We start from the raw sequence: 24,615 nt of genomic DNA on the forward strand, positions 1-24,615 counted from the left end.
GCACGCACCACAATGTTGCATACTTCGGGGCAGGGTGGAAAATTTAAAGTAGGAGCTCATAGCACCCCACTACTCCCCTCCTCCTGACACTGAATAACCCAAAAGCCAGGAGCCCAGCAAATTTAGTGGGGCACCACAGAGGACATTTTGCTGAGGGAGCTCTCAGATCAGTGTGTGAAATAACTCCCTCAGCCCTCAGTGCTATAGTTTCCTTGGCACCTTTGCAATTCTGTTTGTGACAGGGAGCTGCTGTCTGTGGTTCCTTGTGTACACAAAAGTAAGGGGAATAACACCCTTTTTGGTTTTGTTTTTTTCACAAAAAAACGTACCTGTTGGTTAAAGGTCCTACAAATGGGTTGACTAAGAGCTGCACCGTGGCTTTCGAGGCAAAGAGCAGCCCAACGCGAACATTCTCTTTGGACAGAAAGTCCACCCCATCTGTACAACTGTTACTCAGCAGCAAAGTGGTCGTGGGAAGGTGAGAGACAAGATTTCTGTCTTGGGTCTCGTTTGCATGGACCACAGGGGGATGAGCATGAGAGTCCAAGGTGAGCACTGTGGTTTCGTCATCTCGAGAGAGCCCTGAAGCATAGGGAGCTGTCGAGGAGAGGGCAGCAGTCGTCATCGCTGTGGTCTGAAGAGAAGAGTGGTTTGCGCTTTTGTAGGTGGCAAACAGGAAGGAAGGAATGATCGGCACTGCAAGGAAGTCCGTCGAGAGGTTAGATATTGCACTTCTAGTGGGCAAGACACAAAGCAGAGCAGCCGGATATGAAGACAGGCATGAAGCAAGCTCCTCCTACAGAGACATCCCATTCAACCCTTCTCTTGGCCCCATCAACATCAGAAACATGGTTGGTGGTGACCCGAGAGATAGCCTTTCTTGTGGCTGCTCTCATATTGCAGAATTCCCTCCCAAGAGAGACGAGGTGGGCTCTCTCTTTGTTATTCTCCCATTGGCAAGCTAATACCTTTCTATTCAGGCCTCTGAAAACGAAGTGCTAATGACCAGGCTCGCTGCCAGGGCAAGCTGTATTTTAACGTGATTCTAATCTGTGTTTGGATGTATTTTAACTCTTGTTTTTAACTAGTTTGTTTCTATTACTCTGTATTTTATAATGTTGTTTTTAAGTGTTGCAAGCTTCCTTGAATCAAAACTTATGAGAGTCTCAATATAACAACAATAAGAACAATAATTGCAATGTAATTTAATAACCAGAGGACTGTTTGATAGGAAGCAGACATGCTGCGATTGTGACTCTAAGGGATGGGTGGGGCACCACATTCACCTCCCAGTGTGGTTCAGCAATAAAACTGCTTTGCAAAGCTAATCAGGGTATGGTGTGGTTTCAAACGGAATGAGGACCACTTACTGAGATTCCTGCATTGCAGGGGGTTGGAGTAGATGACCCTTGGGGTCCCTTCCAACTCTATGATTCTAGGCCAGAGAGACCCTACCTGCCTGCGGACTGTCTCGCCAGAGTGGTGCATGCTCTAGTTATCTCCCGCTTGGACTGCTGCAATGCGCTCTACGTGGGGCTACCTTTGAAGGTGACTCGGAAACTACAACTAATCCAGAATGCGGCAGCTAGACTGGGGACTGGGGGCGGCCGCCGAGACCACATAACACCGGTCTTGAAAGACCTACATTGGCTCCCAGTACGTTTCCGAGCACAATTCAAAGTGCTGGTGCTGACCTTTAAAGCCCTAAACGGCCTCGGTCCAGTATACCTGAAGGAGCGTCTCCACCCCCATCGTTCAGCCCAGCCACTGAGGTCCAGCGCCGAGGGCCTTCTGGCGGTTCCCTCACTGCGAGAGGCCAAGTTACAGGGAACCAGGCAGAGGGCCTTCTCGGTAGTGGCGCCTGCCCTGTGGAACGCCCTCCCATCAGATGTCAAAGCGATAAATAACTACCTGACATTCAGAAGACATCTTAAGGCAGCCCTGTTCAGGGAAGTTTTTAATCTGTGATATTTTAGTGTATTTTTGGTTTCTATGGAAGCCACCCAGAGTGGCTGGGGAAACCCAGCCAGATGGGCGGGGTACAAATAATAAATTATTATTATATTATTATTATAAAAGTGGGAAATGTAAATGGTGCCACCCAACTGACTGCAGCAATGGAGCCAAGTGAGCTCAGTGGCCGTGTTTTGGGAGGGAGATTACTGAAGGAGGTCATCTGCAAGATACTGGCCTGGATCCAGCCCTGTCTGTCAGCATTAACACAGCTCAGAGAAGACAAAGCAATGTGCCACCTACCCACAACTGTCAGCAGCATGTTGTCAACCAGCAGGGCAACAAACACAACCAGCAGCACTAACTTCCGGGATTCCCTCCCCTCCTTTAACCAGCTCCGCGGGGCACAATCCATTGGCAACCTTGGGGAAAGCAGCGCCATCAGCTTCGAGGTGCACTTCTTCGCCTGCTTTTCGGGGCTCTCAGTCCCCAGGTAGCTGTAAGAGGGGGGGAAATGTTGCAAAACCTCTATCCAAACGCTTGGGCTTCAGAAGACCAACCAGGAGGATAAGTTTCCAGTGCTCGAAAAGCACTTGCTGTATAACGGGTTTCCATGCTCATATTTATTCGTCTTTCAATTTGGGGTGGTTTATTTGCAAATATAAGAGTCCATAAAAAGAGTGTTGGACTAAGTCGCATTGATTTCAAAGCGTAAATGCTAGGAAACCTTTTTCAGCCTGAGGACCACATTTCCTCCTGAGCTAGCTTCTGGGGTAAAAATGGGTGGAGCAATGGAAGCGAATGTTATCTTCATGCAATAGACTGGTTTCTACACACACACACACACACACACACACACACACACACACACACTTTGCATGCAGAGAGTCCCATTCTGCATCCAGGCTAGCAAGAAGCCTTTTCAGAGGAAACCTGCCAGCCAGGCAAAAATGTCAAGGAAGGTGCATAGCAGGGTCAGTGTGGGAGCATGGCCTTCAGAGAGGGATGTGTAGCCTGGGGAAAGGACCAGAAGGGCTACCTTCAAAGTTTCAAGGTGTTTATTGGCTCCAGACTCGAGAGAAAGCTAAACTCTACTTTCTACTACATACAATTCTCCTGATCTTCAAAGTAAAGATGCATATGTACAGATAGATCTGCTAACACTACTGACATGCTAGCTAACGCTGCTGTATGAAACCCACAGCTTCTTTCCCCGACTCCCACAGATTCAGAGTCAGACCATGACACACAAACAGGGCAGCCTCAGGACATGATGAAAGAGACTATTACACCCATCTCTCTTTGCACAGACATATCCCCTGAACTAATGGGAGTGGAAGTGGCTCAGCAAGTCATGCGCTCAAACTCTCTGGCGTTGATATGGCAACCCAGTGCACCTGACACCCTTGTCTCAGAGCCTCCAGACGTGGGGGATGTGCTCCTCAAGACATGAGACCAAGCACTGTGCAATTTAACCCATTGTTCACATTGCACCAACAAGGCTGCAGTCCAGGGGTAGGCAGCTCTTTTGCCACCATACGGTGGATGGGCAATTGGGACTGCGGACCAGAGGATGTGGCAGTCAGTAGCTGGTGATGGGTGGAACCTGGGGTCATTCACACATACATTCACTGGGAAGATGGGCCCAGGGAGAGAACTAAAAGGCAGAACCAAGTTTTGTGAATGTTTTCATGGGCAGAATACACCCCCTTCCCAGTGCTTTTCCACCCAAGGGGCACTGAATTGTCTGTTGAAGTGGGGGAGGAAAATATAATCAAGGAAATGACTGTGATGGCTGGGGAGAAAGAAAGCCCAGACAGAAAAAGAAAAATGGCACTTGTGGTAGTAGACATGGGGAAACAAAACCAGACAAAGGTATTGTATGTTGGGTAGTGGGTGTACACCCCAAAGCCCTGCTTTAGCTGAAAGCTTTTTGAGAGTAATTGGTTGCAGTGCTATTCTCCATAACAAACTAGTGGATTTTAAAAATCTGTTTATCTGTTTTTTCTATCTTTCTCGATAGGTAGGTAGATTTTTATATATTTTTACATTAAAATGGAAAATCAAGCTTAGAACAAAATCATCACAGAATACAAGCATGAAAGCAGAGGCAAAGGGGGAGGCAGAGACATCAGTAATACATTTCAGACTTATAATAGCATAGAAATTATAACAAGTCTATAAAAGTTAAAAGACCATTAACATGGATATCCTTTATTTTCCAAGGGGATGAGCTGCATTCCCAGTGAACCTTTGTTTGTAAAGTTGTGCATATATTCCTATTTCATTGTATTATCCACAGCGATTTTTCATTTTCAGAGTATCCTCCTTTTTTGGCTTCATCAATCAAAACAGCAGAACTTTTTAATATCCAAACACCAGATATTTTTATCCCCTGTTCAATTTATCTGTCAAAGATACCCACCTATTGCTTCAAACTGATCACAGTCTTATGAAAGAGTTCTGGGGGGCAAAACCTCATTGCTTTATTTCATATTTTAAAAAATAACAATGAGTGGATATTTATTATTGCTGCTTTGTCCTGGTAGTCTTCATTGCAACGTGGGATGCTTTCAGACTCATTTTTGGACAGTTGATATTTTGCTGTTAGGGTTCAGTTGCACACCAGGAAATTCAGGATGCAAAAGTAAAGTTGATTTGGCACTATGCACACATAAATCAGACTTTTGTAGTAAGAGACAGGAAGATGTATGGAAAAGTGTGGGATAATAATTGCTTGATATGGCATCAGATAGCCTCCCCCACAAACAAATCAGAATCAATGCTCGATAAATATCCATTATCATAAAATCTGCTCGCAGATTTTGTGCAAATAAATGCTCAATAAACAGGTTGTCTAGAAGTGACTCTGAAATCTCTTTAGCACCTAGCAGAGTCAAATGTAATTAAATCTGTACGATTCCTCCTGAACTCCATCATAAAGACTCTAATAAACTGTAGCCTCTGGGGCTTTAACATATTCTACTTTTTCCTCCCACTGCACCTTGTTTTGATTAACATCGAGTGCGAAGAAGAGTCCAGGAGAACTCACAGCCTTGCCTGATATTTCTGTGACATTTTGGCAGTCCCATTAAAGGTTATTTCCTATTGTATCTTTTAGGTTCTTTTTCTAATGGAGCAGTGCATCTAAGCTACCTGTATCTTTAAAAAAAAAAAATGAAAATGGTGTTCCGGTTTAAGGAACCATATGATTATCCAAATAGCATGTAACTTTCTAGTCATTTTATGTCAAGAGATCCTTCTCACTGAATTCAGTGGGGCTTAATCACTAGTAATCAAGCTTCAGATTACAGTCTAAATCATCTGCCTGCCTGTCTTTCCTGCTATCAAAGATAGGATTTGAAACTCTAGTTCCCTGCATCCGTCTCCAACTTGTTGCCCAGAAGTAAGAAAGGGAGAGTCCTTTTTCTTACCGTTGCCGAGCGCATCACAGTCCACTCCTCTCCATGGTGCTGACGGCGGCACAGTGCTTTGAAAGTGTCCTTCCTGGTAAATTTATTAAAGCCTTTTATCTGGAGAGGATATGAGGATCCCTTGTCCAGGAAGATGCAAATGGAAGTTCAAATATGCTCCATTCAATCTGTCAGCTGCGTTTGCGTCAGAGGCAGGGGAACAGGGTGTGGACTGGAAAGGGCTGCAGAGATTATCTGCTGTACTGAGGCACCTGAAATCCACAGCTCTTTTTTTTAATTATCAGGATTTATCTCTTAGACTCATGTGCTCTGTTGTCACAGCCCAATGAAGGTGAACAATGCAGGCCCCTTCTCCATGTGATAAAAGGCTGTTGCTCACCGTCAATGGACTCCATCACTTTTCCCAATACAGGCTTCCTCCTCTAGGTCTAATACAGAATATTCCCAGCAAGATCACTGAACTGAAGGGAGCTGGGAGATATTCCAACCTATCCTTTTTTTTTCTGAGGCACCATCCATCAGCTCAAACCCACTTCTGACAGAGAAGCCCATATACTGGAAGACGGCAATATCCAAGCTATTGTTATGCGGCCCAGGAAAAGTGCCATTTAGGGCCAAAAAGGAGAGTCCTGAAGTCTTCAAGTCCAGCTCAACAGCACACATGGACACATCACGTCTAAGGATGGGAGAATTGGTGTTTTTAGTTTCTCTCAGTTTCTCATTTTTCTCTCTTGCTTTGTATTGTTTTAAAGTCCTCATGGAAAATCATCAGCAGTTTAGTGCAAATTTATCCTAATATATGCATTGCATTGTTTCAGAAAGTGAAGATTGATGGGTTTGTCTTTAAATGCAAACAACCAAACTTCTCCCCTATCTCCAATGTGACCTCTCTCACCCATGTACTCAGCAGCCAGTCCTACCATTAGGCAAAGTGATGTGATCGTCTCAGGCAGTTGATGCAAGAGGGTAGCAGCAGACCCTGGGTGTTCCTTCTAAGCCCTTCTGGCCAGTGGCATTGGAAGGGGGTGCGGGGGGGGGGGGGTGCCGTCTGCCCCGGGTGTCATCAGTGAGGGGGGTGACAAAATAGCCAACCAGCTGGGAGGCGGGGACACCACTTCCCCACTGCCAGCACTCAGCTCCGAGCGCACTCTGCGCCCGCTTCCCGGCACTACCATCCTGAACTGGGGCCAGCTGGCACTGGCTTGGGGAGCTGGGGGGGGGGGCAAAGCCCGACTCCATCCCACTGGAGATGTGGGGCAGGGGTGAACTTGGAAGCAGAACCTTCTGCAGGAAAACACAACATGCACAAACAGGTGCCCTGCAGCAGCGAGTGTCTTTCATTTTTTAAAAAATAATATTTATTAAAATTTCAATTAAAAAAAAGGTTACAAAAATGATAAAAAGAAAAAAACAAAAAATACAAATTACAGAAAAAATAAAAACAGTTAAAAATAAGTCCCTCTTTCTATAACTTACAATTCATTTACTTATTTTCATGACTTCCTCACACCTCCCTTTTTTGTATTCCAGTTCAGATAGTTAATTCAGCAAATCCTTACCCTCTTTGTTTTATCTTATTTCTTAATCCATTTTTACATATTCCTACTTAACCTTATTGGGGACGCAGGTGGCGCTGTGGGTTAAAGCCTCAGCGCCTAGGACTTGCCGATCGAAAGGTCGGCGGTTCGAATCCCTGCGGCGGGGTGCGCTCCCGCTGCTCGGTCCCAGCGCCTGCCAACCTAGCAGTTCGAAAGCACCTCCAGGTGCAAGTAGATAAATAGGGACCGCTTACCAGCGGGAAGGTAAACGGCGTTTCCGTGTGCGGCTCTGGCTCGCCAGAGCAGCGATGTCACGCTGGCCACGTGACCCGGAAGTGTCTCCGGACAGCGCTGGCCCCCGGCCTCTTGAGTGAGATGGGTGCACAACCCCAGAGTCTGTCAAGACTGGCCCGTACGGGCAGGGGTACCTTTACCTTTACCTTTACCTTACTTAACCTTATTACTAAAACCGCTTCGTTTCATTCCAACGTCATTTTAACATTCAATAATTTTACAGTGTTTCAGTAAATAATCTTTAAATTTCTTCCAATCTTCTTCCACCGACTCTTCTCCCTGGTCTCGGATTCTGCCAGTCATTTCCGCCAATTCCATATAGTCCATTACTTTCATCTGCCATTCTTCCAAGGTGGGTAGATCTTGTGTCTTCCAATACTTTGTGATGAGTATTCTTGCTGCTGTTGTAGCATACATAAAGAAAGTTCTATCCTTCTTTGGCACCAATTGGCCGACCATGCCCAGGAGAAAGGCCTCTGGTTTCTTCAAGAAGGTATACTTAAATACTTTTTTCAATTCATTATAGATCATCTCACAGAAAGCCTTAATCCTTGGGCACGTCCACCAAAGGTGAAAGAATGTACCTTCATTTTCTTTACATTTCCAGCACTTATTATTGGGCAAATGATATATTTTTGCAAGCTTGACTGGTGTCATGTACCACCTGTATATCATTTTCATAATATTCTCCAGCAGCGAGTGTCTTTCAAAACACAAGCAAAGCAACCAAGCCTGGTGACTTTTGTTTATGCCACGTCCCCACGCCAAGCAGCCTTGCAAGGCTTGGATCTTGGGAGGGGGCTGCCAGAAGGGCGCAACAGCCTCTGCTTGGAGCTGGGGTTGCTTCAGTGGTGGTGGTGGGGGGGGGGGGTTGGCTGCATGATGCCTTTGTTCTCTGCCACCTGCCCCGCCCCATCCCATCCCAGGCGTGCTGTAGTCACGCTCCGCCACTGCTTCTGGCCACAGCCCTTTGTTGGAGGACAGAGTTTTGGATGGTGCACGGCCTGTCCTGTCCCACTGAAATTAATGAACGATCATTTCCATTGATTTCAATGGCACTACTCTGAGTAAAACTTAGTTGAATACCACCCATGATGCTGCTCATTACTAGTTAAGTAGCACACACAAAAAACACTTGGTTCTGGTGAAACACTGTCATTTTCTCACACTTAGATCACAGTACCAACAGTTGATGTCACATTTTCTCCAGTGAGAAATATTACTTTCTGAGAGCTTTGAAAATGCAATATCCCCACAGTGAGAATGCAATATCCTGCAGTGCGGTGGAGAAAGAGATGTGCCCACAGTGCAAAAGATGATAGACAAATATGTATACATATTGCTTAGCGAATTAATGGTTGCCAAAGGACCTAAGTCTCTACTCTTCTGAAGGAATAAACAAATAGCAACATTTATCTTGCGCAAGAATTGTCTGCGTGAACCATAACAAGGGCAGTAGCCTGTAACTGTTATCTGCCACTGCAGCCTTTATTACTCAAATATTGGATTAGATACCAATCACAACTGGATGATAAGCCTCCGGAGAACAAACAACCTACTATATTTGGAGCAGCTTCTAAAAACACTGTACTTTGAAGGCTGCATTCTATCTCCCATTGTGAAAGGCTGAGTTGGGGGGAATTAAGTAAAGCAGGTAGGATCATTTGCAAAATAGGGGTGCACTGCCGATCGAAAGGTCGGCGGTTCGAATCCCTGCGGCGGGGTGCACTCCCGCTGCTCGGTCCCAGCGCCTGCCAACCTAGCAGTTCGAAAGCACCTCCGGGTGCAAGTAGATAAATAGGGACCGCTTACCAGCGGGAAGGTAAACGGCGTTTCCGTGTGCGGCTCTGGCTCGCCAGAGCAGCGATGTCATGCTGGCCACGTGACCCAGAAGTGTCTCCGGACAGCGCTGGCCCCTGGCCTCTTAAGTGAGATGGGCGCACAACCCCAGAGTCTGTCAAGACTGGCCCGTATGGGCAGGGGTACCTTTACCTTTACCTTTTTAAAAGTATTGTATTGTTTGGTAGGGTATAGAAGCTGGAATTCTTTCCTTGAGAAGCCTACATGGTGGGTGAATTAAAGAGTATTGTGGGGAGGAAAGAGGACCAAAATCACTGTTTGCATCATTAAAGTTTCTTCCTGTATGCTTTGGTGGATATGGTTACATCAATATTGTAAGCCAATATTACTGTTACCATACAAAATTACAAAATTACACTGTGTGTTTTGTACTTATGCTGGTTTTTTATGTTGCTGCCAAAAATGGTAATAAATTAAGTGTTTTGTGGAGGGGGGAACAGGCATCCAAGGATGAAAATCTAATATGAGAGATGTCATAGCTCAAGACTTCCTGGCACACATGCCCTTTGACGTGGAAGCTCTTCTAATAAATCTATGCCGCCTTAATAACATTCACATACAGAATGTGTAGCTCAAGCTAGAATTGGGTGTGCCCTTTAGCGTCATGTGTGAAAGCACTTGCCAAAGCAGTCAGAAACTATATTGGGGTCAATAGCACATATCACAAAAACTGTTTCTTCAAATTCTTCACCCTGTTCCCAAGCAGTGGGGGAATTTCACTCAATATTCTCCAGGGAGTATCGCATGTGAAGGGCATATCTTTAGCAAACAATATTGGGGACAATAGCACACATTCCTACTCTCTGCTGCATGGATGGGGTATCTGTGTTGCCAGGGTCCAGAACGACGGGAGTTGTAGTCCAACAACATCAGATGAGTCACATGTTCCCCATCCCTTTTCTACTAGATAGATTCAGAACCTTTCAATGGTTGCAGTTGAAACTGGAGGAGAACAAAAAAACCAAACACATTTTTCCAAAATCTTCACCCTATTCCCAAGCAGGTTGTTGTTGTTGTTGTTGTTGTTGTTGTTGTAGTAGTAGTAGTAGTAGTAGTAATATCATTTATATCCCACCCATCTGGGAAGCTTTTAATGTTAATAGATTATTGTATTCTAGTGTTTTGCTGGAAGCTGCCCAGATGGGCGGGGTATAAATAAATTATTATTATTATTATTATTATTATTATTATTATTATTATTATTTGGGGGAATTGCACTCAATATTCTCCAGAGGAGACAATGATTCTTGCATGGGAAGGACTCCTCTTTAGCAAATGTAGTACACCGCAGAGTGGAATTCACTCTGGTCAGTGACTGAAACAAATTGATGGAGTCATTGATTGATTCAGCAGAGTGGAGCTAGCACACCTCACATGCTCAGGAGCACTGCCAAGCTCTATGATAATATATGATATGTATATATATTCAGGTCCAGGCGCTCCCCGTGGAGCTCTGGCTGAAAACAGATGCCCCTTCTCCCCTCCCCTCCCCTCCCGCCTCCGCTCAGCACCCTGGCCAGCTCCTTCTCCCTCCCGCTACTTCCGGGTCCTGCCCGCCGGCTCGCGGGAGGGGCGGGGCCGGAGAAGGAGGGAGGGCAGAGCCCGGCGAGGAGCGCCTATATGAGCGCCTGCGCAGTAATGCTGCGGGCCATTGGAGGGATGGTGAGCGGAGTCGTGTCCGAGCTCAGTGAGTAGCGGCGCCGGGACTCGGCAGGTGGGGAGGGGAGAAGGGAGGGGAACCGGTGCCTCCCGGGTATGATCTCGTAAATAGATGTGTGCACTTATGGAATTTTTAACTGGACATTAGTAGCCAATTATTATGAATAATAAGCTAAAGGTGAAGGAGCCCTGGACGGATTAAGTCCAGTTAAAGGCGACCATGGGGTGCGGCGCTCATCGCTCTTCAGGCGATTCCGTTTTTTCATAAAAAGAAGTTGCATTGATTTCAAGAAGGAAGGAACGGGTTGTTGCAGAAACCTCAGCTTTCCACCGCCGCCTCCTTAAAATAAAACTTTTTTTTTAAAAAAATAGTATTTATTCAAATTTTAAAGATTACAAAGATAAAGAATAAAAGGACAAAAAAAGAAAAAGAAAAAAGACAGAAAAAATACAAACAATTGACACACAAAAAAACCAGATCAAACCTTTACATAACTTTTTTTTCCTTTCCTTATTTCCTTGACCTCCTCACACCTCCCTTTTTTGTATTCTAGTTCAATTAGATGTTTCAGCAAATCCTTTCTAACTTTGTTTTTATCCTAATAATTTATCTTAATATACTGCAATTCTCGTCTTTCACCAATTAAAAAATCAATTTTAACCTAATCCTTTATATCATTTCTGCTAAAACCACACTACTTCATTCCAACAACCTCCTAACATTCCAAAATAAAACTTTCCCATTGTGGGTTGGGGGATAAGGGGCTTGAACTGCTTCCGTGTCCCTTCCCACGATTAGGAGAATAGCCGATGCAAAACAAGGGGAAGTCATAAGCATTTTCCTAATTTACAGACGGGGTACAGGTTGCAGAATTTTAGTTACCATACACAGATTTTATTTTTTTTCAAGTGGGACAGTAAGAACCCAACCTTGACTCTTGAAGGGCAGGCTAGTCAAGAAAGGCTGCCCACAAATGTACAGATTTCGTATGGTGTTGCCATTGTTCCTTCCTGGGCTTCCAGCCTTCGAAATACAGTGGCACCTCAGGTACTTAATTCGTTCCGGAGGTCCGTTCTTAACCTGAAACCGGTCTTATCCTGAAGCACCACTTTAGCTAATGGAGCCTCCTGCTGCCGCTGCGCCGCCGGAGCACGATTTCTGTTCTTATCGTGAAGCAAAGTTCTTAACCTGAGGTACTATTTCTGAGTTAGCGGAGTCTGTAACCTGAAGCGTATGTAACCTGAGGTACCCCTGTAGAACCAACCATTTCTTTCTGTCCTCAGCAGGATCCAGCTGTGCAGAATCTCAACAGCTAGCCGGCAACTGTGGCAACCCTAAGCCACCTTCCTCTCCATCCAGCTGCGCAGAGTGATGATTGGTTGGCCTTTCTTACGAAGCCCTTTCTCAACCCCCATCAAGCTGTAGAGTGTTGATTGGCAGGCCTTTGTGGCAGTCAGCAAACCACACATACCTTCTTGCGCAGAGCACTGTTTCGACTTCTTCCCAAACAACCAGTTTATTTCTCTTTAAAAAGGCGCTGAACACAGGAAGTTGCCTCACTCTACTGGTCCGTCTAGCTCAGTATTATGAGCTCTCCCGGGTTTCAGGCCAGGGACTCTTTCTCAGCCCTGCCTGGAGATGCCAGTGAAGGTTGAACCTGGGACATCCTTCAGGCAAAGCAGAGGCTATTCCACTGAGAGCCCTTCCAATGGAATGAACCTTAACTGGATAAACATACTGTATAACTGAAGCTTGGGGTGGGCTGGGGGTAGATCAAAAGCAAGTTCAAAAGCCAGCACTTCATTCAGGGCCTGGCACGTGCTCCAAAGGAAAAGTAAAGGTTGGAGGATCAGAGAATTGGAATGGGCCCAAAGGGCAACGTAATCCAACCCTCTGCAGTGGGTGAAAACACACTGGCTCTCCTTTTAATGGCTGCATTCTCTGTTTTGTGTCTGCAGAGCAATTATTATTCTGCTCACTAAATTATTGACCATGGCCAGTGAATACCCACTCTGCATACCTGCTCAACACACACACAAAACATAAATTCTGTTCTTGGGTCCATGAGTTGCAGCAGTGACACAGCCCTTGCTTGCTTCCCACGTGGGATGTACCTGCACACCTTTTTACAAGTGGGCTTTTATTTTTAGGTTTTCCTTATCCACATTTACCTTTTGCCCCGCTCTTTCCAGGCACTTATCTGTGCTTTAACACACCATGTCTGAGCATGGTTTTTGCTTTGTTTTGCCCTGAGCTTTCCCCACAAAACCCCGCTCTTTAAATCTGGATCAGAGCAAATGTCAATTCAGTTTTTCCTCAGATTGCTGTTTGCTTTACGATTGAGCTTTAAAGAGCAAGTTTTTGCAGAGAAAGCTCCCGAGCAAGAAAGGGGGGGGGGGCATGGAGCTTTAAATCACAGACCGTTCCTGGAAAGAGAGGAGGAAGGGTCATGTGTATAAGCCCTTATGTTGCACAGATGGACTTCGGAAAGTAAGGAACTGAACTGTGACTCTGTGGAAAGAGAAATGTTTGTGTGTTAGGGTTAACTGGCTGCCAGCTAATGTTGCCAAACCAGTGCAGCAGGGCGACTGCCTTCATACAGGGCTGCCTGCCAAACCCTACTGTCTGCTGTCCACATTCGTTTCTGACTCACCTCTAGTCGTCACACCCAACTTGCTGCAACTTTAAGTCTCTGTTTCTCCAAGGATAGCTCGGGGAGTGCCTGACGCTTCCTAATGTCGCCATTCAACGTTTCTGAAACTTCAGGGAGAATGCCTGAATATGGCGAACTGAAGTTTTTCATCCAGAAGGCTCAGAGTCAGGTGACTGGAGGTGGGATGACGATGAGTGGTCTGAGGGAGAAGACTGGAAGGAGGAGGGGTTGGAAGCTGAAGGGTTAACAGGGTTTAGTAAGCAGAAAGAGAGCAGTCCAGAATCAGAGGCCGGAGAGAAGGCAGGCCAAGATGCATGGTGAGGCAGACTGCTGAAGAAGCCAGGGAATCTCCCCTTCCTGCTGGGAGCAGCTCCACCCCCCTGGAACATACAGAGAAATGAAGAGGTCAGAGCAGAGAGGGGCTGTGTGCAAGCACAGTTTATGACTGCTTGGGAAAGACCCTGGAGAGGAGGAGCCTTAGGAAGTTCTGGGAAGGCAGGGACCTCCTCGCAACTACTTTGTTGGAGCAAGACCTACTGGGAAGAGTTGCTGGGACCAGTAGGCCTGTGCCGTTTCGGTTTCTCGAATAAGGAGTTAACTTCACTGACACCGTGCTTTTCTTTGTTAGCTGACCTAATGCTTGACTCTAGCTCCTGACAGCTACTGCTTTTAAAACGGCAACCCTAAGAACACCACCTGCCCCACGGCATGTGCTGGAGTGGTGTCAAGGTCAAATTGCAGCAGCTGCAGGTGGTGTGAAGCAGAGATGGGAACCTGCAAAGGAGTTTGTAGCCATGACCTGACAGTTGCATGCAGCTGAAGGACCAAGCAGGAGGCAGAAACAGGGAGCAGGTGAGATAGGCGTCCGGAAGGCAGATGGCAGGGACTGGAAACCTGGAAGGGTAGCTTTTCGCCACAAGGGTGCCCCTAGTTTGAATGGTGAGGCCAAATTTAGCTTGCTTTGCCTGAAAGGAAGTGAGGTGGCATCTTATTCTACCCTGCTGCATTCTGACCGCAGCAGATGGCTCAGACTGAGGAAGTGCTGTGGGACCTGGGAGTAATACACAGCAGCAAGTGAAGCAGGACTGGTTATCTGGGCCACAATGTCCCTGTCCTGGTTTCAGCTGCTATATACAAGACTTCTGCTGCATGGATGCTGTTGGCTGGCCTACTGACAGCACCTCTGAGCATGTGCAGAGCAAAGTGGACCGTGTTTTATTACTTTAAAACTTATCACATGGGAACACGCCTTCCCCAATACATTGACAATTAATTTTAGGGAAATAGCAAGAATGCACCACTTTTCCTGGCTCTGGGAAACATGGGAGCCTATCATTTCCCAGGGTCAGATTATTTCCCCATGTAGCTCAGCGTTGCTTACTCTGCCTGGCAGTGACGTTTCTCAGCAGGAAGCAAATTTCCTTTTGCATCACCAGCTTTAGACATACCTCTTTTCTGGCAACCAGTGAATAAAGTGAACTTCCACCCCAAGCATAGAATCCTAGGCAACTGTGCAGCAGACGGGTGGGAATGTGTGAAGAAGAGTAAGATTCGGTCTCTGGTTACCCATTTGGGGGAGCAGCCTTGCATGGGCCCAGCTGCAGGCTGAAAGGGGTCAGCAGCCTTCCAGCCTCCAGGATGAAAAGGCAGCCATTTTGCAGTCACCATGGGAGGCATCCAGTAGCCACCTCTGTCTCTAGCACCAGACTAGGCGTAGCATCGACCCACATCCCCTTCTAAGGAGCTGAATTGGCACCACATACATGCCTGCCACACCCATCCTCTCCCCTCTATGTTTGTTCAGACCCTAAAGCTCTCCTAAGTGCAACAGAAACTTGTGCAGAGGTGTGTGCTGGCTCGCTGTATCCTTCCCGTCCTGAGAAGCCAGCCCACCCAACCAGCCATCTTTGAGTCACAGATTTGGGTATGCCACAGGATTGGTTGCTGATCTCTGTGTTCGAACCCTACCTTTTGCTGTAGGCTTGCAGTTATTGGGCGAGTCACCCTTCCTCAGGAGCTTATGTGGCATCATCTTGGAACACTTGCTGTGCCACGCAAAGAGGACAAGTGCCAAGGAGGTTTCTTAAACTGAAGAGAATCAGGTCTCACACGAAGGAGTTGGCCCAGCAGCTGATAGCTTTATAGCATGGGTAGGCAAACTAAGGTCCGGGGGCTGGATCCGGCCCAATCGCATTCTAAATCCGGCCTACGGATGGTCCGGGAATCAGTGTGCTTTTACATGAGTAGAATGTGTCCTTTCATTTAAAATGCATCTCTGGGTTATTTGTAGGGCATAGGAATTTGTGTGTTTTTTCCCCTTTCAAAATATAGTCTGGCCCCCCACAAGGTCTGAGGGACAGTGGACCGGCCCCCTGCTGAAAAAGTTTGCTGACCCCTGCTTTAGAGCGCTAGCTGGAAGCTGATTGGCTCCCCCTGACCTCTGCTGTGCTAGCGGCTGCAAAACACACTCTAGCCAGTGATGGTGCTGACACGCAGCAGAGCAGAAGAAGGGTACTCAGCACTGCCTCTGCCCACAGCTGCTGATGTCAACACTGCTCCACCCAGTCGCATTTCTGTTGGCAAGAACACAAAAAGAGCCCTGCAGGATCAGGCCAATGGGGACCCATTTTGTCCAGCATCCGTTCTCACCTTGGAAAACCCATAAGCAGGACCTGATCACACAGGCCTTCTCCCCTCTTATGGTTTCCACCACCTGGTATTCAGAAGCATTTAGTGCCTCCCAACTGTGGAGGCAGAGCTTAGCCATCATGGCTCGTAGCCACCAATAGCCATGAATTTGTCTAACCCTCTTTGAAAGTCATCTAGGTTGGTGGTCATCACTGCCTCCCAATGGAAACGAGTTCCACAGTTTAGCTCTGTGCTGCATGAAGAAAATCTGTCTTTTGCCTGTCCTGAATCTTCCCACATTCAGCTTCATTTCTCTGTCCTGGCTATAATTTCACAAACTTCTAGCATGTCACCTTTGACTCAAGGCTGGCTTGTGATCTTGGGGGTCACTGAGCTGGTGGGGGTCACTTCTTCCAGGGTCAAAGGGTGGGATAGAAGGAAAGGTCCAGAAGCCACTTGCTGCCACTTCACTGCAAACCTGCCTCCTGCTTTCTAGCTGCACACCCACACTCTTACCCAAGACTTTCTCATGTTCCCATCCAGGTAAACCCTCAATACCATCAACAAACCAGGAGTAACAGTGACCCACATTGCAGGGCCACAGCGTAACTACACCATAGAGACTGAGGGGGAGCCATCAAAACAGTGGCAGTTTGGAGGTGCAGCTTGGCTAGCGAGGACCACGCTCTGCACGCCTTGCCAGGGCGCCTGGCCGGGTGGACGACACCTTGAGGATCTTTGCTTGGGCCACCGCTAGCGAGCCAAAGAGGATGCAGATGCAGATGCTGGTTAAGAAGGTGGACGGGCCAATGAGCAGGAAGAAAGCATAATCTTCTACGTTCAGCCAGGGCTCCCGGCAGTGAGCAAAGGACTCGTTCCCAATGGCAGCGATGGGATGTTGGGTGAGCTGTGTGGGGCGTTTGCAAGAGACAGAGTCCATCTCTAGAAAAAGGAGAGACACGGAGACTCAGGGCAAGGCTGTGGTTATTGCAGCAGTTGGGGATGTTGGACCAGAGGATTGCTAACCAACAAGCACAAACCGGTTTAAGCTCTTAAGCTGCCTGCCAAAAGGATTAACGTGGATTGCTTGGAGGTTGCTTCTGCTAGGACCTTTTAGGGAGACCAAGGCACCTGCTGTTCTAAAGTTAGCCAGAAAAGAAATCAAAACAGCAGTTCCATGTGGTGCTTGACAAGGTCCCATAACCTCCATAAAAGTTCATCAATATGTCTTCCACATGATTAATTGCCAAACCGGAGATAGTTGTGACCCCCCCCCCGGGGTGTCTGGCAGGGAAGGAATCTAATTTAGAAATAATGGTTGTATCCAATGTTAGTCCTACTCTGAGAAGACCTGCTGAAACTAATGTACAGTGGTACCTCGGGTTACATACGCTTCAGGTTACAGACTCCACTAACCCAGAAATAGTGCTTCAGGTTAAGAACTTTGCTTCAGGATGAGAACAGAAATCGTGCTCCGACAGCGCGGCAGCAGGAGGCCCCATTAGCTAAAGTGATGCTTCATATTAAGAACAGTTTCAGGTTATGTATGGACCTCTGGAGCAAATTAAGTACTTAACCTGAGGTACCACTGTACATGGCTAACTTAGGTTCATTTGTTCCAATGGGTCTGCTTTGAACTTTGTTGGATACAACCCTAAATGAACAAACAGATGGTTAGTCATTTCTAAAGGAGCTGATGGTGCTATAATAAAAGCCAGTTGCACCCAGCTGCCCTGCTTCACCCACCACACACCATGTATTCTTTTTGGCAAGCTGCTTGGGGAAACTGAATCCTCCCCCTAAAAAAAATTGTTATGGCTCCAATTTATTTATTTATTTTGAGAAAATGTGTTTACAGACTAGTATTGCTGGAACTTTGAAGGGCGGTGGAGATAACTGGGGAAAAGAACTGAAAATAAAAATTTCAACCACTCTGAGGTTTTCTGCAATCAAGCAGTACCGTCAACTCTAATCTCCATGGGGGTTACATTTCAGGGATAGTGCATAAAGCCAAAATTGTGTAGAGTCAAAACACGGGTGCAGCAGCTGGTGGAATTGTCAACATCTTTTTTCCCCCAGAAACCCATTTTAAAAAAATGATTTTTTTTAAAAAAAATTTTTTGCCAAGCGCATAAAGCTAAATGTGCAAAAGTTAAATGTGCCTACGTTGTGGGTCTACTGTTTATAAATTTCATGAAATAAAACAATAAATAAAGGAGATCGTTGTTGTTAAAGCCACCAGCTACAGGTGAGCTTTCCAACCCCTTCCCTGTTGAGTCCTGCTCACCTGGGACTTTCTCCACGTTGTCAGTGAGCCACTGGTAGAGGGGCTGGATGGCGCAGGTGCACCCCCAGGGGTTGTTGTGCAGCCTGAGGAAGTGCAAGGAAGGCAGGTTGCTGAAGAGGTCGGGCGAGAGTGAAACAAGCGCATTGCCCTGCAGAAACAGAGACTCGAGGTGGGGCAAGGACCTGAGCAGCTCTGGCTCCAGCGTCAAGAGCTTGTTGTTCCCCAGGTTCAGCATCCTCAGCCTCGGCACGGGGAGGAAAGTATTGGGTTGCAGGACAATCAGGTAGTTGCCACTCAGGTCCAGTTCCCGCAGCTCACTAAGGCCAGCCAGGGCCTGGGGGTGGATGACCCCGAGGATGTTGCTCCGAAGGCTCAGGTGGCGCAGGGCGCCCTGGACGACAAAGGTGCGGTTCTGGAGGGTAGCAATGCGGTTGTAGTCCAGCAGGACAGTGGTGGCATTGGCTGGAATGTCCTCCGGTACCCAGCGCAGCTTGTGCTCCATGCAGTTGATTTCCCCAGAGGTACAGCTGCAAACAGCTGGGCAGGCAGAGCAGCTGGGGGATGGGTAGAGGAGGAGGAGGAGGAGGAGGGTGAAAGTGGCAATGGTCTGAAGGCAACTGCAGCGGGTAAGGCTAGAGCCTGAGGGGAGGACTTGGCTTCTACCACACCAAGCCATGGAGCCTCCTCTTCATGCCCACCCTGACTCCTGGGCCAGGATGCACAGCTTGTGCCAAAAACCTCCCAACCCACCAGCCTTTCCCTGCAAAAGGAGGGCAATTCTCGGGCTCCCCTTCTTAGCAACTGCCCTTGCTCCAGCAGAGTCCTGCATGCCAGCGTTGCTTCTGCCCAGCTATTAACTTGGCTGCTCTTCTGGGTGCAGCTGATGATGGGTGGAGCTTTCGCTCTTCCTTAGCAAATATTTTAACAGGGCAGCTTCGCCTGCCAAGGGGCAAAGCCACAGCTTCCTTCTGGGCCCAGCCTGTCTCCTCCAAAAGAGCCACACCAGGCTGCCCTGGGATAGCCGGCTCCCGCCTTTGCCTGGCATCACCCCTCGGCTCCTGCTCTCAGGCTGCCCTGGCACATCATGCCAGGCAAGTTAACTGGTTTACTTATTAGTGTGCTTCACCCTGCCCTTCCTCCAAGGAGCTGCTCAGAGCAGCATTTCAGGCTTGCAGCAAGAAGCCTGTAAGGTAAGGTCAGCCTTGAAACACAAGGCATAGTTATAGCTGAGGGGATTCACACCACAAGAGGTGGGAGACAGTCAGTTTGGATGGCTTCAGGAGAAGGACTAGGCAAATTTGAAGAGGAGGTGGAATGATGCAACAACATGCTCATGAGGCTGGAACCGGGATTCCCAAGGCCCTTGCCTATACTTGACTCCAGCTCCTGACTGTCAGAGAGGGACTTGGCTGTCTGATGCAGGGGACAGGGCGATGGAGGAAGTGGATGAAAACTCCGACAAAGCAGCTTTTGTTCCGCCACAAGGCGGGCCAGCTACTGGCCCATTTCCAGTTGCACAAGGGGTGCCCCATGGACTGCAGGTGCCAACAGCCATGGGGGGAGGGGGTGCTTCTGAGTAGCCATTGCTGGAAGCCAAAGGAGAGTTGCTCTTGCATGCAGGTCCTGTTTGAGGGTTTCCCATTGAGGCATCTGGCTGGCCAACTAGAGTGGAAAGGTGCCACAACTCCCTCCCTCTTCAAATGGGACACCCAAATTTGCCACTTTGCCCTGAGCCCCTGCTGGGAAGGGACCCATCCATGCAGCCAAGCTCCCAGTGGAAACAGGAACACTCAGGATGCAAGCCTCAAGTAGATAGGAGGGGACGAACCCCCCCCCCAAAAAACCTTTTATTGGCCCTTCCTTCCTTCAGGATGCAGAAACAGCATCATGGGTATTTGGCATCATAGATGATTTTGGAGGAGTTTCCCCGGTCCCTTTCGTCTTCTGCGGTGAGGTTGAGGGAGTGCAGCACTTTGTACTGGACCATGGTGATGAGGGCCAGCTCCTCAGGATCTAGGCCGCTCATCAGGGTCACTTCTGGGGGATAGAGGAAAGAAAGCACACTGGGTGGCTGGTTCCGTACCTGCCGACTTCTCTATGCCCAGGCCAACCCAAGTAGGGAGAAGGGTCCTGTGCTGGACCCCTTCCTGCCAGCACAAAGCTGTCAGCTGAAGAAGCATTTCAGGTACCCAAAGAGGGCTCCTTGCTGGGAGAGGCAGCATAGGGGAAGTACCATCTCTGCTGAAGACCTTCCTCTTCCAACAAGACTTTCAGTTTGAGACTTTTTCCAATCTGCCTCTGCACTGGAAGCATTTTAAAATGTTTTGAAAGGTTTTTGGTAACGTTTTGTTACTCGCTGCCACCCTGGCCATCTTTGGGAGGAAAGGCAGGATATATATTTATTAAACATAGAACTAAAGAGGAGGGGCGTGGCAGGGGCAGGAGGTGGAGCTGCTGATACAAAGCACAGTCCTAACTTTTAGGGCTGGTGCTCTGGAAAAAAGGAAGCAGCCAGCCACCAGTCAGACAAAACTAGCAAGGAAGTATCCCACGAGCCCCGTCAACAGGTAAGCGGCAAGGAGCTGTGCAGTTTAAGGAACTGGGCAGCGAGTGTGTGGATCTGGTGTCACTGGACTTGTGCTGTACTAGTGGCCACAAGACACAGCCTGGCCACCTGTAGTGTCCCCCACCCACCCAAATAAGAGGTACTGGCTTCCAGAGGCCCCATAGGGCTTCACCCTCTCCACATCACCAGGCCCAAATTCAACAACACTTAACATTGCATCCATTAGGATCCTACTATAAACAGCAGGCCATCCACTTCTGCTCCGCTTGCCAGCACAGCCAGTAAAGTGTACAAATACACAAAACAAATAAATGAAGAAGAATGAAGCCTGGTAAGGCCGGTTTTCAGTGGCTCAGGCAGGTTTAGCAAAATACCTCTCCATATGCAAAGAAGCCAAGGTCTGGCAAGCAGCTCTGCTTCAGTGGGGAGCTTGGGCTTTGCAATGTTTATTTTTATTCTGTTTACCTTGCAGAAAGATTGAGGACCTGCAAAGCGGCTTGTAAGGATATGCAGGACTCAGACTATTTACGCCATGCCATGCCAAGGAATAACACACCAGGGATATTGTTTTAAGAAAGAAAGCTGTTATCCTTGGAAATCTAAGCCCAGAGACTGAGGACCCAGAGAATGCGGAGGGTTTGCCCATGTGCTCCCAACCCAACTCACAGGACAGGGGCTCTTTGCTTACCAGTACAGGCAGGCAGACAGAGAGAGCAATTGCTCCAGGTGGTCATTTGCTGGCAGTCCTCCACACACGTCTGCACTGGGACACCACAGACTGCAACAAGAAAGGCCCCTTAGTTATTTGTCTCAGGCAAAACCTCAGACTCACCACCTCTTCTTCCTACTTGACAGGATGTAACTATGCAAATACCTAGGCTACCAACAGTGTAAACTGGTTTAAGTCAACTTCTTCCCCCCCCCCACACCACAAAACCCATACTCTGCTCAAAGGAAGGATGGCAGAACCAGGAAATGGCGGGGTCAGCACACATGGTAGGAGGACTGGACAGTGCCAGACTCTGGTGAAAACACCCTCCAAGGGCTAGGGAAGGGGCTGCCCCACAGCTCTGGAATGCCTCTCCCACCCCCAAGCATCTCAGCCTGTGGCTTTCCACCATTGCTGAAGTAACAGAGCCAAGCCCCAGATGTACAGGGCTGAAGGCTGGGTCAGAAAGTTCCATTCCCAACACGATCTAAGGACTGGCTAGCGTCACGCACCAGGCGCAAGAGAGTCCACTGAAGTCATTCACTGTTAACCGAAGGAGCGAATTTGCTTCCTGAATAAGTTATCTAAGAAATGCAATTGGTGCTGCCACAAAAATGCAAGTCTATATTTCCACCCACCCCACTTATGCCTCCCTCTACCCCTGCTTCTCCATGACTCAGTGAAGACATATTGCCCCCCCCCCTATTTTGCAGGGCCCAGCATAGCATCAGGCTCACCTTCTGATGGCACCTTTCTCAAGAGGAAAAGAAAGCAAACAAGGATAGGAAGGGGCCGGCGGGGGGGGGGGGGGGGAGAGAGAGAGACCCAGAATACAATCCAGGAGAAGGGGGAAGAAATTCATCACCTCCAGTGTGAGAGGGCAGATAATTTTTAACAGCACCATACTAATCGTGTCTACACAGAAATGAGTCCTGTTGAATTTAACGGAACTTACTCTCAGGTAAGTGGGGATAGGACTGCAGCTATGCCATGTCAAAAGGAAAGCATAGGAACCTGTTCCGTCAGGAAAGTAAACAGACTACTCTGTGCCCACTGTCCCCACCCGCCTCTGCAACAAGCAGGTTTCTGTCACTGGGGCTGCCTAGGACAGCTGGCAGGAACAGAATGTCCTGCTGGGAGCAGCTACGCACAGGTATGTATGACTAAGATGTGCACTCTCTCTCACTCTCTCTCTCTCTCTCTCTCTCTCACACACACACACACACACACACACACTGCTGCTAGGATGAACCACAATCCTCCAGGTTTGGTGCTCAGCAACTGAGCAGGTACTTGTGCACTCCTAAGTGGCCACAGCCTGCCAGCCATGTTATGTAACCTACTGGAATGTTGGCACAGGCCGCAAAAAAAAAAAAAAAGAGTTTCTTGAGCCACTGTTGCTCCCCAAGAGAGGCTCTGTGACAACGACTGCCAGCTCCCTCACCTTTCTCAGCCGTTGTCTGGAATCGGCCACTGCAGTCGCAGGCAGGTCGTGGTGGGGGTGCCGAGGCCCTACGACAGGAGGGGCCGCTGAAGCCCTCTGCACAGACTGAAAGAAAACAGAGCGATGAGTGCAGCAGGGCTCAGGCATGAGAGGGAAGGGCATGGTGGCCCCAGAAGCAGCTGACATCACACAGCTCTCTCCTCCAAGCAACCACGTTTCAGGGGCTTCGCGACATAACACACAGCATTAAAAGCCAGCAGGATGTTCTCATCAAACACCTGACTTGTGACTATTGCTGTTGTTATTTCAACTTGGCTCTCAGGTAAGCCAATGAGGGCAGAGAAAGGAGGCCGAGATGGATAGTGGCTTCGCCTTTTAGGCTGGCCCACAGACTGCAGCTGGCTTGACACTCCCCCCCCCCCATTGCTTTTTTGCTGTTCTTTAACATCAGCATGATGCACAGAAGTCCAGCAGATGAAGCTCTTCCTATAATCAACAGGGAAAGCTGCACCAGTTTCATGTCTTGCACATGGAAGCAGCTCTCGACAAAGGGCTGTCCATACCTGGGTTTAATGCAATCCATGCAGCTCTCCTGTTTGGATTTTCAAAGCACAAGGAATCTCTGGATTTAGGGAGGAGATGTTGGAGGAGAACCCCCACATGGATGAGGGGGGAATAAAGTAGGTGTGAGTGGTTCACAAACTGCATTAACCCCAGTTTGGACAGGCCCTAAGGCCTTTGCATTGCAGACCTGGATGACCTCATGTGCTCCTCACCAGAGCAGCCAGGATGCAGGCATGCTGCAGATCATTGGGGGTGGCACTCTGCCCCTGGGCAGGCAGTGCTGAACTCCAAGGTAAATCATGGTTCAGAATTACACCTTGGTGATGCCTTTCTCTCACAAGGACATAAGAAGAGCCCTGCTGATCTAAGCAAGATCTAGTCCAGCATCCCTGCTGCTCACAGGGGCTTTAGAGATCCTTCTGAAAGCCCCCAAGGAGACCTCCTTCTCCCTGGAGAGAAGTGCACTGCCACTACACCTGGAAGCTCCACTCCTCTGCAAGGAGGAACCATCACGTCCTTCAGACAAAGGACACAAAGAGGGTTCCCTTCCTGTCCCTACACAAGACCCACTTACTGGTCCACCTGTAAAGCGTTGAATCTGGCTTGGAGACAATGCTATCCATGGAGCTTATCAGATAGAAGCCAGTCCCTGTTTGGAGGACGGCGGCACACACGTTGTGCTCCATCAGGCACTCCTGCTTCGCTTGCTCCAGGCTCTCAGCGGAGGGGTACAGCACGGACGGCTCTCCTGCCACGCCGTGGCCAGGTTGCTCATCAAACCATTCTGTGGCTGCTGGGAAGGGAAACATGGTGTGGCCAGCTTAGCTAATGCTCCACAATTAAAACCACCAACAGAGCCTGTTTACATGGCATGTTGTAAAATTATTTATTTGCGGATGCATTCAAATGCTGCTTTTTGTCCCCCAAACAACCCCCAAAAGTGACTCACATAAAAACAAAGTGAAAGAGCAGAGCAGAAGAAAAGACCATCATAATCAACAAGTAAAAATAACAGCCAGGGTCTC

At 48.2% G+C, this 24,615-nt stretch overlaps 3 protein-coding genes across 4 annotated transcripts in view; all 3 read right to left on the minus strand.

Moving 5' to 3' along the window:
• The window catches only part of SLC18A1 (solute carrier family 18 member A1), a 39,009-nt gene extending 26,662 nt beyond the window's left edge, over nucleotides 1–12,347 (minus strand). Inside the window, exons 1-3 of one of the 2 annotated variants that reach the window (XM_079955078.1) lie at nucleotides 12,211–12,347; nucleotides 2,257–2,450; nucleotides 330–696 (exon numbers count right to left, since the gene is read on the minus strand). In XM_079955078.1, the coding sequence (XP_079811204.1) occupies nucleotides 330–696; nucleotides 2,257–2,395 (506 nt within the window). In that variant the 5' untranslated portion in view covers nucleotides 2,396–2,450; nucleotides 12,211–12,347. Of the gene's footprint in view, nucleotides 1–329; nucleotides 697–2,256; nucleotides 2,451–5,387; nucleotides 6,025–12,210 lie in introns of those variants that run through there. The other variant, XM_079955079.1, reaches the window with a different exon arrangement.
• LRRC26 (leucine rich repeat containing 26) lies at nucleotides 11,612–20,033 on the minus strand. The gene is made up of 2 exons (XM_079955220.1): nucleotides 18,308–20,033; nucleotides 11,612–16,962 (listed from the first exon to the last, which is right to left on the minus strand). Exons 1-2 carry the CDS (start codon nucleotides 18,981–18,983, stop codon nucleotides 16,691–16,693), a joined length of 948 nt encoding a protein of 315 aa, XP_079811346.1. The 5' UTR covers nucleotides 18,984–20,033; the 3' UTR covers nucleotides 11,612–16,690.
• Nucleotides 20,034–20,123: 90 nt separating this feature from the next.
• Nucleotides 20,124–24,615, minus strand: part of LOC307203812 (uncharacterized protein) — a 37,016-nt gene continuing 32,524 nt past the window's right edge. The window contains exons 29-32 of the mRNA XM_079954913.1: nucleotides 24,165–24,383; nucleotides 23,027–23,131; nucleotides 21,562–21,651; nucleotides 20,124–20,344 (exon numbers count right to left, since the gene is read on the minus strand). Coding sequence (XP_079811039.1) covers nucleotides 20,193–20,344; nucleotides 21,562–21,651; nucleotides 23,027–23,131; nucleotides 24,165–24,383 — 566 coding nt within the window. The 3' untranslated portion in view covers nucleotides 20,124–20,192. The remainder of the gene's footprint in view (nucleotides 20,345–21,561; nucleotides 21,652–23,026; nucleotides 23,132–24,164; nucleotides 24,384–24,615) is intronic.

The sequence above is a fragment of the Podarcis cretensis genome (genome assembly GCF_951804945.1).
Source record: "Podarcis cretensis genome assembly, chromosome: 15".
NCBI classification, from domain to species: domain Eukaryota; kingdom Metazoa; phylum Chordata; class Lepidosauria; order Squamata; family Lacertidae; genus Podarcis; species Podarcis cretensis.